At 41.4% G+C, this 12889-nt stretch overlaps 1 protein-coding gene across 2 annotated transcripts in view; it reads right to left on the minus strand.

The window, feature by feature from the left end:
* KCNK10 (potassium two pore domain channel subfamily K member 10) overlaps positions 1-12889 on the minus strand; it is a 144580-nt gene that overhangs the window by 46099 nt on the left and 85592 nt on the right. For both annotated transcript variants that reach the window (XM_004262311.3, XM_049705280.1), the window contains exon 3: positions 7264-7381. In XM_004262311.3, the coding sequence (XP_004262359.1) occupies positions 7264-7381 (118 nt within the window). The remainder of the gene's footprint in view (positions 1-7263; positions 7382-12889) is intronic.

Below are 12889 nucleotides of genomic sequence, written 5' to 3' on the forward strand. Positions count from 1 at the left end.
CCTGATGAGGGGCTCTCTAGGATATGGATAGAGCCAAGTGACTTAATCCAAAAATGCCTCAAATGGAGAATTCCCTGGCAGTCCAGCAGTTAAGACTCTGCACTTCCACTGCAGGGGGCATGGGTTCCATCCCTGATCAGGGAAATAAGATCCCACATGCCACACAGTGCGGCCAAGAGCAAAAAAAAAAAAAAGCCTCCAAGATGACATCTAACTGCATTCCATAGCTGTTGGTGAGAACGCAATCATTTTCTGCCCTTCCACACGTGATGGTTTGTGGGAAAGAATCTGCACACAGGAGTATCATTCCTCCAGCTTAGAAAAACTAGTTGCTGGAGACCCACCAGCAGAGTCAACAATTGAGGCAGGTGGGACTTTCTCACATCAGAATTAGTTACTGAGAAAGGGAACAGGGTGCACAGTGACCTCGACAAAGACAGCAGTCTAGTCTTCTGGCATGGCTCCTGGTTTGGAAAAGAGCCTGAGTGTTCTCCCTTTTGCCATACACTTGGAGATCTTCCTGTATATCTGAGCACAAGAAAACCTTATTTAAAAAAAAAAAAAAAGAAGCTTTGATATTTTCCTATAAAAGGGACCTCTGATACTGAGTAATATCACTGCTTTTCAGGAAAAGACTATTATTCCTAAGATCTCTCTAACACATTCTAAATAATGAGCACATTCTTCTGTGTCTGAATAGTACATAGTACTCAAGAGAGGCATTCTGGAGAGCAATTTGGCAAGCCTTTAAAAGGTCCAGGCCCTTTGACACAGCAAGCCCTGGGGGATCTTTCCAAGGAAACAGCCACAGATGAAGATCACCATTCATGAAGAAAGATTTTCATCGTGATGTTACACCATCACATAAGTAAAAACTGCGTACGACTCCAACAACATGTGATGACAGCATTGAGAGTAGAGCCAATGGAACCCATCAAAGCTTATGTTTTTCGAAGAACCTTAGTAATATGGGAAAATGTTTACCGAATTATGTCACACATTATGTGAAACCAAGCAAGCATGCTAATGTATGCGTATTTCACAAATAATGAAAACGTTCCTCAGCTCCAGCTGCTCTACTGCCTGTGTCCTAAATGATGGAAAATTTCTCAGCAAGAAAGGGAAGAATTAGCAGGCTCTTAGTTTTCTTATCAGCTTTGCTACCACTTGTGATGAATGAATTTACCACTAAATAACTGGGGGAAAAAACCTTATTTCCTCACTTCATTATTCTTACTAACATTGTACTTATGTTTTCTTTAGAATTCTCTACTGGTATGACTCTCTAAAGACCCTCAGCCCTGGAGTCAAAACTTAGCCAGCTAAATGATGTTCAACTCACAACACATTATTTTTCAATTAAGACAAAGTGAGAGAGAAAATAGCATTTTCTCCATTGAATAGTAAAGGACCCAATCTCTAACACTAACACTGAGCCATGATACTGAAGTGGACTTGTGGTTTGGGTTGGGTTTTATTTTTGTTTGTTTTTGATTTACGCTTGTTTTGTAGTAGTTTCCTGTTCAGCCTCCACCTTCTTTCATATTTTGGGAAAGGTCTCTGTCCTTTGCCCAGATATGACACAGCGTCCTGCCTCTCACTATAGAGGCAACAGCATCCCAGGTTGCCAGGATACCAGCATATGAACTTAGGGGCTTACCCAATAGGAAGCTCTAAGACTTTAAATCAAGAGCAAGTAGCCCAAAGAAGGTGGGAGATGGCAGCTGCAGTGGCCAGCAGGGTCAGGCACTGGCTATGAGGTCAGAGGATACTTACTGGCCCTCTGTGATCTCTGAGCCATAAGTGTGTATTGGTTAGAATTTTTCAGCCTTAGGCGAGATAAAACCCAATGCACACTCGCTTAAGAAAAAAGAGAAATGTACAGACCCCAGTAAATAGCAGGATATTTAATATTTATTTAATTCTTCATGGGTAGCTTCATTCCAAGCTCAAAGGATGCCAGCTGCACCCCGCTTATCACTCCTCTTCTGTTAATCTGCTTCTTTACTGTTAGCTGAATTCTAGGCAGAAAAACCCTCAAGGGACAAAAATGAATGGTAGGGTCCCAGGCTTATCCTTTTCCCAATTTACATCCAGTAAGAAAGAGAAGTCACTTCCTCCAAAGCTCAAGCAAAAGCCCAGGAATTGACTTGCTTATTGGCCTAATCCAGATCATGAACATGTCTGTCTCTGAACTCAGGGCTGTGGCCACGCACATGCAAGGCACTGGATTTCTTATTTTATGGTTCTAATCTAATTTTAATTCACATTTTTAATTTAAGTATAGTTGATTTACAACGTTGTGCTAATTTCTGCTGTACAGCAAAGTGATTCAGTTACATATATATATATATATATATATATATATACACACACACACATTCTTTTTGTTATATTCTTTTCCATTATTGTTTATCATAGGATATTGAATATAGTTCCCTATGCTATACAGAAGGACCTTGTTGCTTATCCATTCTATATGTAATAGCTTGTATCTACTAACCCCAAATATCCAGTCCATCCCTGCCCCACCCCCTTCCCCCTTGGCAACCACAAGTCTGTTCTCTATGTCTGTGAGTCTGTTTCTGTTTTGTAGAAAGGTTCATATGTGTCATGTATTAGATTCCACATGTAAGTGACATCATATGGTATTTGTCCTTCTCTTTCAGACTTACTTCACTTAGTATGACAATCTCTAGATCCATCCATGTTGCTGCATTATTTCATACTTTTTTATTGCTGAGTAGTATTCTGTTGTATATATGTACCACGTCTTCCTCATCCATTCATCTGGCAATGGACAGTTAGGTTGCTTCCATGTCTTGGTTATTGTAAACAAAAGGCACTGGATTTCTGAGTCTAGACAAGATGATTCTTCCCCTGTGGCCTGGGGGCCAAGTGTGGGGAAGGGGACCATTAGGGAAATGGTTATCAGGACAAGAGTGAGTAAGTGAATGGGTGCCAAGCAGCAGAAACTGAGTCATTTGCACAAACTCAAAGATTCCAGTGTAAGCACATTAAAAAGGGCAGAAGACATTACACGTCAAATGTTCCTCATTAGGCGGTTGGAACCACCATTCCTCAGTTACATAATGTCATGTGGGTCAGTGAACACAGCTGTTCAATAAACCAAGCCCTTGGGAGCTTAATGAGTTAACACGATAAATGGGTACGCATCCCAATGTAGCTATGGTGTTTTTCAGTGCATCATATAGGCCACTGATTTAGCCATTTTATAAAAATAAGAATATTCGAATTTTCTTTTTTGTTTAACATACACTGAGGTCTCATGTGTCCAATACTGGGCACTGGAGGTGCACTTTCCAAAATGTACTTCTTGAAGTGGCCTAGACTTTCTCAATTTCAATGATTTTACTAGAAATCCCCCTGAAACACATGACACATTTCCCCATCTTAATAACCAGACCACTGAACACAATCTAACCTGACATTGGTCTTCTCTGCTCTACTACAGTGATGCCCTCGGGGGATGCTGAGGTGTATAGCACTGTTTGCCATTACACCAAATGGCGCCGTATCACCCTGCTTCCTTTGTTGGATGCTGTGGGATTGAGGACAAATATGACCTAATCTGGTCTGGAGTGTCTGAAAGGTTTCTAGGCCCTAGACTCACCAGTGTAATGCACACCTCTACTACTTGTCATAGTTGATCTTAATGTATTTGCAGACTTGCAAGCGTGAACCTAGTACATCACATGATTAAGAGGCTTTCTAAAAAGGAATGACAATTCTCTCTGACTCTAGTTTTCTTAATGCATATAACTTTCTTCATTGCACCGATGTAAAAATAACACAGGTCCTAAAGAGGAGGTCTACAACCATAAACAGAATCCTGTGCCTCTAAACAACGCTTAGCTTCTGAAACTTGTGCCAATAGGAAGTCAATCGTCAAAGATGCATCCCCCCAAAAAGGCATACTCTCCAACACCAAGAAGTAAGGGAGAGGGAAAAACCTCCCAGAAGGCAGAGCTGGGCCTCAGAGAGCTATGAGATTTGAGAGACTTGAGCTATGAGAGAGATTTCCTCCCAAAGAGTATAAACAAATGTTAATGAAGGAATCCTCCCACTTTGAGGGTAGAAGAGCATCCCACTGTGTGTCCAACATTGCTATGAACCGGTGACTGTTGTGTGTCTCCCATTCTTCTGAATGAGAATTTTTATTGTAGTGTGACTTCACTACTTCACTAGTAAATGAGGGCAGATAACTCTCAAACTCTTTTTCAGCAGAGCTGGGAGAGGGATGCAATCTACAGATTCCACAATATACGTAAGGATTACCAAAAGAAGATGAGATTGCACAGAAGCAATATGGGAAAATAATACAGAGAAGAAGTACAGAGAATGATGAGAGGGTCCATAGGTGGCAAATCTCAGAAAGTCCCTGCAAAAATCCAGTTATGAAAGTGAGTGTCTCACCTTGAACTTCAAAAAAGATATCCCTATATGTACCAAGTATGGAATGTAGGGTGAAGAGGGAGAGCAGCAGAAGCCCCCCTAAACTTGATCTGATCCAGAAAAACAGAAGAGGCAGAGCTATACAGAGAATAACACAGATGGGCCATATTTGCAGGAAGCACTCTGTCTCTCTGACAACAGGAAAGAGGAGAGTCTTGGCATGTGCTACCAGAAAGGTTACCTGCTTCTCCCTGCTCTGCTCTCCGCAGCCCATGGAAATGTTCAGCAGAGAGCTGGTCCAGGAATATCCAGTTCATTTGGCATCAAGTATGTGAAAAAGAAACTGGCCCAAGGACTTCCCTGGTGGCGCAGTGGTTAAGAATCTGCCTGTCAATGCAGGGGACACGGGTTTGAGCTCTGGTCCGGGAAGATCCCACATGCCACGAAGCAACTAAGCCTGTGCGCCACAACTACTGAGCCTGCACTCTAGAGCCCACAAACCACAACTATTGAGCCTGCACGCCACAACTACTGAAGCCCATGCACCTACAGCCTGTGCTCCGCAACAAGAGAAGCCACCGCAATGAGAAGCCCATGCACCGCAACAAAGAGCAGCCCCTGCTCGCCATAACTAGAGGAAGATCACACACGGCAACGAAGACCCAACGCAGCCGAAAAAATAATAAAAAATTAAAAAGAAAGAAACTGGCCCAGCATAAATATAAAGCTTCCGTTTTTAAAAAATGTGAAAGAGCAGCAAAACTTACCAGTGAATGTGAGACACTCAGCAGAAAAATGTTGCCCCAACCAGACGAAAAGTGTAAACAACTATGAAGTAATCACCTCTAAGAATCATCACAGAGAAACCACAAAGATGCAAGAAATCAGGGAGGAAATGGTGAGATAACAAGTGCAGATGAAATGTGAGCTGAGCTAATAGAATGCAGGGAAAAAGTAGGAAAGAAAAAAGTCCCCTAATGCTCATAAAAATGAAAACAAAATTGGAAGAAGCACATGGCAGAGTAGGCACTGTGAAAAAATAACAAAAAAAAGAAGATAATACTAACAAGTTGAGAACCAAATTTTAAAGATAAAAAGGAGTAGAGGGAAAACACTAGACATAGAAGACAAGCAAAGAAGTGATGATAGGTGCATAACTGGAATTCCCAAAGAACAGAACCAAAATCATACAGCAGAGAAAATGTTTAAAAATAGCAATCAAGAAAACTTTCCTGAAATAAAAGGGACAAAACCTGGTAGTGTTATCAGATGAAAGATAAAGAAATAATCTTTTGAGTAGCTGAGCAGAAAGATCAAGTCACTTATAAAAGGGAAAAAATTGTCTGGCATCAGGTTTCTCCACAGCAACATAAGCATTGGGAGAAAGTGGAGATCCAACAAGATGCTTAAAAAAGAACATGTGAGTCAAGGGTTTCATTTCCAGCCAAACTGCCCTCCAGGGATAAGACCATTTTGAACAACACAAGAACCCAGGGAATATTGCTCCCTGGAGCCATTCTTAAGGCAACTACCTGAAGAAGAGTTTCAGCCAAGCAAGTGATGGTGACAAAAACTATAGCAAAACCGTGATGAAAACCAGGGCTAGAGATGAACAGCGACAATACTTAACTGTAGAACTATGACTAAAACAAATGGGAGTGCCCAGGTAGCAGAACAGAATAGCAGAATGTGAAATATACACCCTGATGTTACAGAATGATACAATGAGTAATAATTGATAGTGGAAGAAGAAAAGAAGTTGAGATGTTGAGTAAGTTCCCTGACTGCATTATATATAATAATTGAGAGCCAAGAGTTATTAAAGTGGGCAATTCTTCTAATAGAAGCCTAAGCATATTTAATAATGTAAAAGTAAACATTAAAAGGACGGTGTCAACTAAAATTGTGTGGTGGAGAAAGAGATGTCATCACCCATAATAAGGAACTAATAGATACTACTTAAAGAATAGAACACTAAGGTTATTATATGCGATTATAATTATAAAGTTAACCCCTATGACAAATCGTTTAATCCCTATGGCAAAAATACAAAACTCCCCAAGTATAAGAAAAAAGACACACACAAAAATTGACAAAAGACAAAAATTGGTGCAGGAAGGAAGTAATCATAGCTCGCCTTACGATCAGTTGGAAGAGGAGCATTTACCTAGCAAAATAATGCAACTACTCACATTCACTTTTGATCTAATCAAACTATACTGGGAAGGAAAGAGGACAGGAAGAGAGCTCTTCTACAGTGGGGCGGGGAGGAAAAAGAGAACTGATTCCTCATCTTCCACAATGGGAAGTCAAGAAATCACCTCTAAAATAAAATTCGGGAAGTGTAATACCAATGTGACATTTAAAGACATGGAGATGAATATCAAAATAATCATGCAAAAGAAATGAAAGGGGTTGCCCCAGGGGAGGTGAAAAAGAGGAGAGGGGCAGAGACTGCTGTTTTACATAACAAACTTTGTGGAACACAGTTTGGCTGTTTAATGTATAACGTCAATAAAAAGTACACTTTTTAAAAAAGAATTTGAGCTCAACTGAGCAATCAGAGTTCAACTGATCGTTCAGAGGTTCATTTTTTACCCTAACCTTTCCATGAGGTCCTTTCAAACGAAAGTTTCCCTAGTCTTTCATTTTGAAAAGTGAAATTCTTCATTCTGCTCTGCCTTTTATTGAAAGCCACCACACAAGTACTGCATTAATCTGACAGTGTTTCCTCAGCCTCCTTTGAACCTCCGGCTGCCATGTATTCTATGAGGACAAAATGTTGATTTTAGTGCCATTCCTCAGGAGGGCCTGCAGAGGAAAAGATACTTGCAAATACATTGATACCTATGGTGGTGATGACAGTTCCAGCAAAGAAAAAGGCACTTCCGAGGTCCCAGTGACTGCTGTTGTTAGAAGAGTTTCCTATGGGGCTTACTCCTGCGTTGTCAGCGTCAAGAGCATGCTGCAAGGAAAGTGAGAAAGCATGAGGTTCAGTGAAAAAGCTTACCAAGGGGCTTCCCTGGTGGCGCAGTGGTTAAGGATCGTCTGCCAATAAATCCAGGAAGATCTCACGTGCTGCGGAGCAACTAAGCCCATGCGCCACAACTACTGAGCCCGCGTGCTGCAACTACTGAAGCCCACGTGCTGCAACTTCTGAAGCCCACGTGCCTAGAGCCCGTGCTCTGCAACAAGAGAAGCCACCGCAATGAGAAGCCCACACACCGCAACGCAGAGTAGCCCCCGCTCGCCACAACTAGAGAAAGCCCGCGTTCAGCAACAAAGACCCAAGGCAGCCAAAAAGAATAAATAAATAAAATAAATACGTTTTTTAAAAAAGATTGCTTTAAAAAGTAAGAAATGAGTGAACAAACAAAAGTAATAAATGTAGGCACATGAGCTTCCCAAAGGTGTGAGAAGAAAGCAATTTAAAATAAGTTTATATAAAAAAAAAAAAGCTTACTAAGATTTCCTTGCTCCAGAACCTGCAATGATCTATAAAGGACTGGTTATGTGGTTGAGGGTACCGTCATACGATGAAATACTATTGTTACAGAGAAAAGCACAGGCCCAAATGGCACCACTTGTGCTAAAGTCCATGGTATCAAACCTGCACTTGATACCTGACTTTACTGCAGTTACGACCTTCCCCAGAAATGTAATCTTTTTTTACTATTTATTCTTTTCTTTTAGTGAAGTATAGTTGATTTACAATATTGTGTCAGTTTCAGGTGTACAGCAAAGTGATTTAGTTATTGTTTTTCAGATTATATTCCATTATGGGTTATAACAAGATACTGAATATAGTTCCCTGTGCTGAATCCTTGTGCTTCTCTATTTTATGTATAGTAGTTTGTATCTGTTAATCCCATACTCCTAATTTGTGCCCCCCTCCCTCTCTCTCCCCTTTGGTAACCGTAAGTTTGTGTTCTGTGTCTGTGAGTCTCTTTCTGTCTTGTATATAGACTCATTTGTACTATCTTTAGATTCTACATATAAATGATATCATGTAGTATTTGTCTTTCTCTGTCTGAGTTACCTCGCTAAATATAATATTTTCTAGGTCTATCCAGAAATGTAATCTTAATCAACCAGTCTGGAATTGTCTGGTCAGCACCAATGAGGCAGCCTGTCTCATGGACCTGCTCCGTCCCCCAGAGGAAAAGAGGCAATGTGCATGTTAAAACCCCTGCTATTCCTTCCCCCCTCTTCCCCCCAAAGATGTCCTGACCTAAAATATAATCCTTTCTTTTCTTTTGATAATAGCTCCTTTGCCCCACTCTCTTCCTATAAAAACCTTCCATTTTGTACAACCCCTGGGAGGACCCCTCTAGCTGCTATATGGGATGGTGCCTGATTCATAAATCATTGAATAAAGCCCATTAGATCTTCAAATCTACTCGGTTGAATTTTGGTTTTTGTTTTAATTTTTTGGCCTCGCCGTGTGGCACGCAGGATCTTAGTTCCCTGACCAGGGATGGAACCCACGCCCCCTGCAGTGGAAACGCCAAGTCTTAACCACTGGATCACCAGGGAAGTCCCTGAATTTTGTTTTTTAACACTATACATCCACTTGTTAAAATTAGAAAATTAGTTTTAAATTGGGGGGAAAAATCCATATATAGTATGTTGCCATTTATGTAAAATTTGCAGACATAGGATTTACCCAATCCTGGCAGAAGTTATGCAAAACGCATACATCTTGTTGTGCATATACATAGAAAGATGTCTAAAAGGACTGGCACCCAAAGTGGTCACTCCCGGGAGGCAGGGTTTCAGTTCCTTTTCACTCTCTTTTTTTCTGTTTTGTTGGAATGTTTTACACTGAGCTTGTTTCAGGAGTTAAGAGCTTGGGCTCCTGGGTCAGACTGTCATGGTTCTGCTCGTTAATCACCTCAGACACTTGGGCAAGTTATTTTTATTTTAATGTATCTTTTTTTTTTTTTTACATCTTTATTGGAGTATAATTGCTTTACAATGGTGTGTTAGTTTCTGCTTTATAACAAAGTGAATCAGTTATACATATGTTCCTATATCTCTTCCCTCCTGCGTCTCCCTCCCTCCCACCCTCCCTATCCCACTCCTCTAGGTGGTCACTAAGCACCGAGCTGATCTCCCTGTGCTATGCAGCTGCTTCCCACTAGCTATCTATTTTATGTTTGGTAGTGTATATATGGACTTCAGGATATGAGGAGGGGGAAGGGTAAACTGTGACAAAGCGAGAGAGTGGGCAAGTTATTTTAACCTCTCTAAGCCCAAATTTCCTCATTTGCAAACTGGGGATAACAATGCCTTCCCCCACAGAGTCGTTGTGAGGATTAAATGAGATGATTCATGTAATACGCTGAGCCCAATGCCCAGCACTGTGTCAGGGTTTAACAAATAGTTGACAATTTTGTGACTGTCATTTCACTGTCCCCCAACACACACACACACACACACACACACACACACACACACACACACACACACACACACACACACACGGCTCCTTTTAAAAATAAATAACAATGACTCCTCACTGGCTACCGGATTTGGAATTCCATACACCTTAAAATTCCCAGTGACTTGGCCACATTGATGCTGCAACCTCATCTCACACTATACTATAAAAGCCTCCAGCCCTGGGCAGGAAACGCTATGAGACATCCCCTCATACTTCTGGAACTTTGCTTTGCCCTCCCACAAAGGTGCCCACCCTTCGGGGTCTAATCTGGGCCCCATTTCTTCCAGGAGGTTCAGTTTGTACCTTGTAGCCTCCACAACATGCCTCCGTCCCAGGACTTACGTTTCTGCACCCATACATTTAACGGGCTTTTGATCACACACTCCCTTGCTGGAAATCCTTCCCTACTCTCAGCACACACAGAATAAGGTGGAAAATTCCTCAACAGCCCTTCCTGAGCTCACCCTGCCAAACTCCTTCAGGCCAGGGGAGAGGGTAGCAAGAGATTTCAATCAGGTGAGCTGTGGTGAGGAAGGTAGGGGCTTCAGACGGAGGTGACAGAAATATGAGCTACTTCTAGAGTCTCCATTCCCTGGACAAAATCGTAATAACCCCATGTGAATATTGCCAGACACAATTAAATACTGCAATGGGATTATATTCATCCTAAATAATGCCCATAAAGCCCTGTTGAAACAAGCAGACAGAGGCTTCCCTGGTGGCGCAGTGATTGAGGGTCCGCCTGCCGCTGCAGGGGACACGGGTTCGTGCCCCGGTCCAGGAGGATCCCACATGCCGTGGAGCGGCTGCGCCCGTGAGCCATGGCCGCTGAGCCTGCACGTCCGGAGCCTGTGCTCCGCAATGGGAGAAGCCACAACAGTGAGAGGCCCGCGTACCGCAAAAAACAAACAAACAAACAAACAAAAAATACAACAAGCAGACAGTGGTTGCCATAAATTAGATTACAAATGAAAAACTCAATCATTGTTAGTAACATTTTGCCTTCATTGATCTGAGATATTTCAAACTCTTTAAACCAGGGATCAACCCTTTTCCAGAAAAGGTCGGATAGTAATTGTGGGCCACATATGGTTTCTGTTGCAAACCCCCTAGACAACTTACTGGACAAAAGAAAAAAGCTCTTCTGTTTAAGTCTTTAGTTTATTCTTTCCTGCCTCTAAGAACATGAAATATTATACTGGCCACTGTTTCTAACATAAACCCTGGCACCCCAGAATTTCAGATCCAGCTGCATGGGATGTGTCTTTGCCTGTGGTTTAAATTGGCCTAATCTACAAGGATCACTTATTCATCGGGGGTTATGCAATTCTCTGCTTTAGAGAAAAGACAGATGCCAAGTCCTTTCTGCTGGCAAAATACCTATTGTCACTATACTTTGAGCGCCATCAGACCAAGCCACAGGCCTTAACTAGTGTTTATAGCCTCATAGTCTATTCAGCTCTGATGGGTCCACCTGGAAATAATACCTCAGGGACAGCTCCAGGCCCCAGTCGCTTAGGTAGCCACTGACCACACCATCAATACCTAATATTTACAACTTCTATGAAGCTGCAAAAAGAGTTTGGGTTCAATCAGGTCTCACTGTGCTGAGAATTACACATAAGTATCCTAAGCAGACCAAGTGCTGCCTATAAAAATACAGATCTGCAGCAAAGACAGGCAGCGATAATTATTTGCTTCATCAAAAAATCCAAAGTAAGATTCCTTTTCAAGTTTCTTTTCTTTGAATTATGCAATTTATAAATATTTAATGTTTACATATGTAACCCTGAAGGAAAGTGTCTATCGGTTGAAAGGAAAGGAAATTAACATTTGTTGAGTGTCTACATTGAGGCAGGTGTTTTGGAAGTGTTCTTCCATTTTTTCCCTTCCACAACTTGTGTGTTATTCAATTTTATCCTTTCTACAACTTGCAAGAACTTTACTTTCGAGATAAGGAAACAGGCTCAGGAAAGTTAAGGAACTTGCCCGAGGTCACACAGCCAGGAAGTGGAGAAGCCAGAATTCAAGTCTTGACTGGCCCAAAGCCACCGTTTTGTCCTTTCCTCTGCATATGGTACCCAGAACACACTCATCCTCCCCCACCCTGTGCTCACCTCCAGACAGAGATGAGGGAGAGGTCTTGTCATCGTCCAAGAATTTAGACAGAAGGGACCTCACAAGCGATCATTTCTAATTAGACTACTTCCCTGAACATGTCCATGGGGGCACCAAACTTTATTTGGCTGCTGGAGCTGGTGAGAGCTTAATGGCTCAGCATTAAATTTTAAATTAAAAATAAATAAATAAAAATGGAGAAAGGTTGATTTTATAGCCTGAAAGGGAGGGAACAGAGAAAAGAGAGAGAAAGCCCCAAAAAAAAGAAGAAAGGAAAGCAAAAGAGACAAAGTGTCAGCTGAGCTCAGTTACAGCAATGTCCAAGACTTCTGAAAAGCAGGTCCATCTAGTACCCAGTTTTAACTTGCTTCATATGTGTGATATAAATTCCTCTCCTGTTCCCCCAAATCTTCAGTAAAGTGGGCTATACAAGCAAATGCCCTGGGGAAGTGGTTTTAAATATAAGGATTGTTATGGGCACTGTGGGCCAGAATGTGATTTAAAACCAGAAGTAAGAAGGAGAAAAATAAGGCCTGTCACAAGTCACCAACCTCTTGGTAAGACTTTAGAGGATCCCCAACCCCAGGAATGAGGTTTGATTCTATCTAGATCATATACATCAGAAAGACTCCAGCAAACAAGCAGAATTAAAATGAATTAACAAACTCAGGTTACATACCTACAGGGGAAACCCAGTATAAATGGACTGCTATCACTTGAACCAACAGCATCATTTTTAACTCAATAGTTCTGATTGAATTCATACTTCTAACATTATTAATTTCCTAAAGTATTTTCTAATAATTTTAACTGTTTGAACTCAAGTAAAGCCTTTTAAAATTAAATGCATTTGCTTTTAAGTTTGTTTGTTTTTCTTTCTCTCCATTCAGGCTGCAAAAGTGAAGATAA

The sequence above is a fragment of the Orcinus orca genome, chromosome 2, assembly GCF_937001465.1.
Source record: "Orcinus orca chromosome 2, mOrcOrc1.1, whole genome shotgun sequence".
NCBI lineage: Eukaryota > Metazoa > Chordata > Mammalia > Artiodactyla > Delphinidae > Orcinus > Orcinus orca.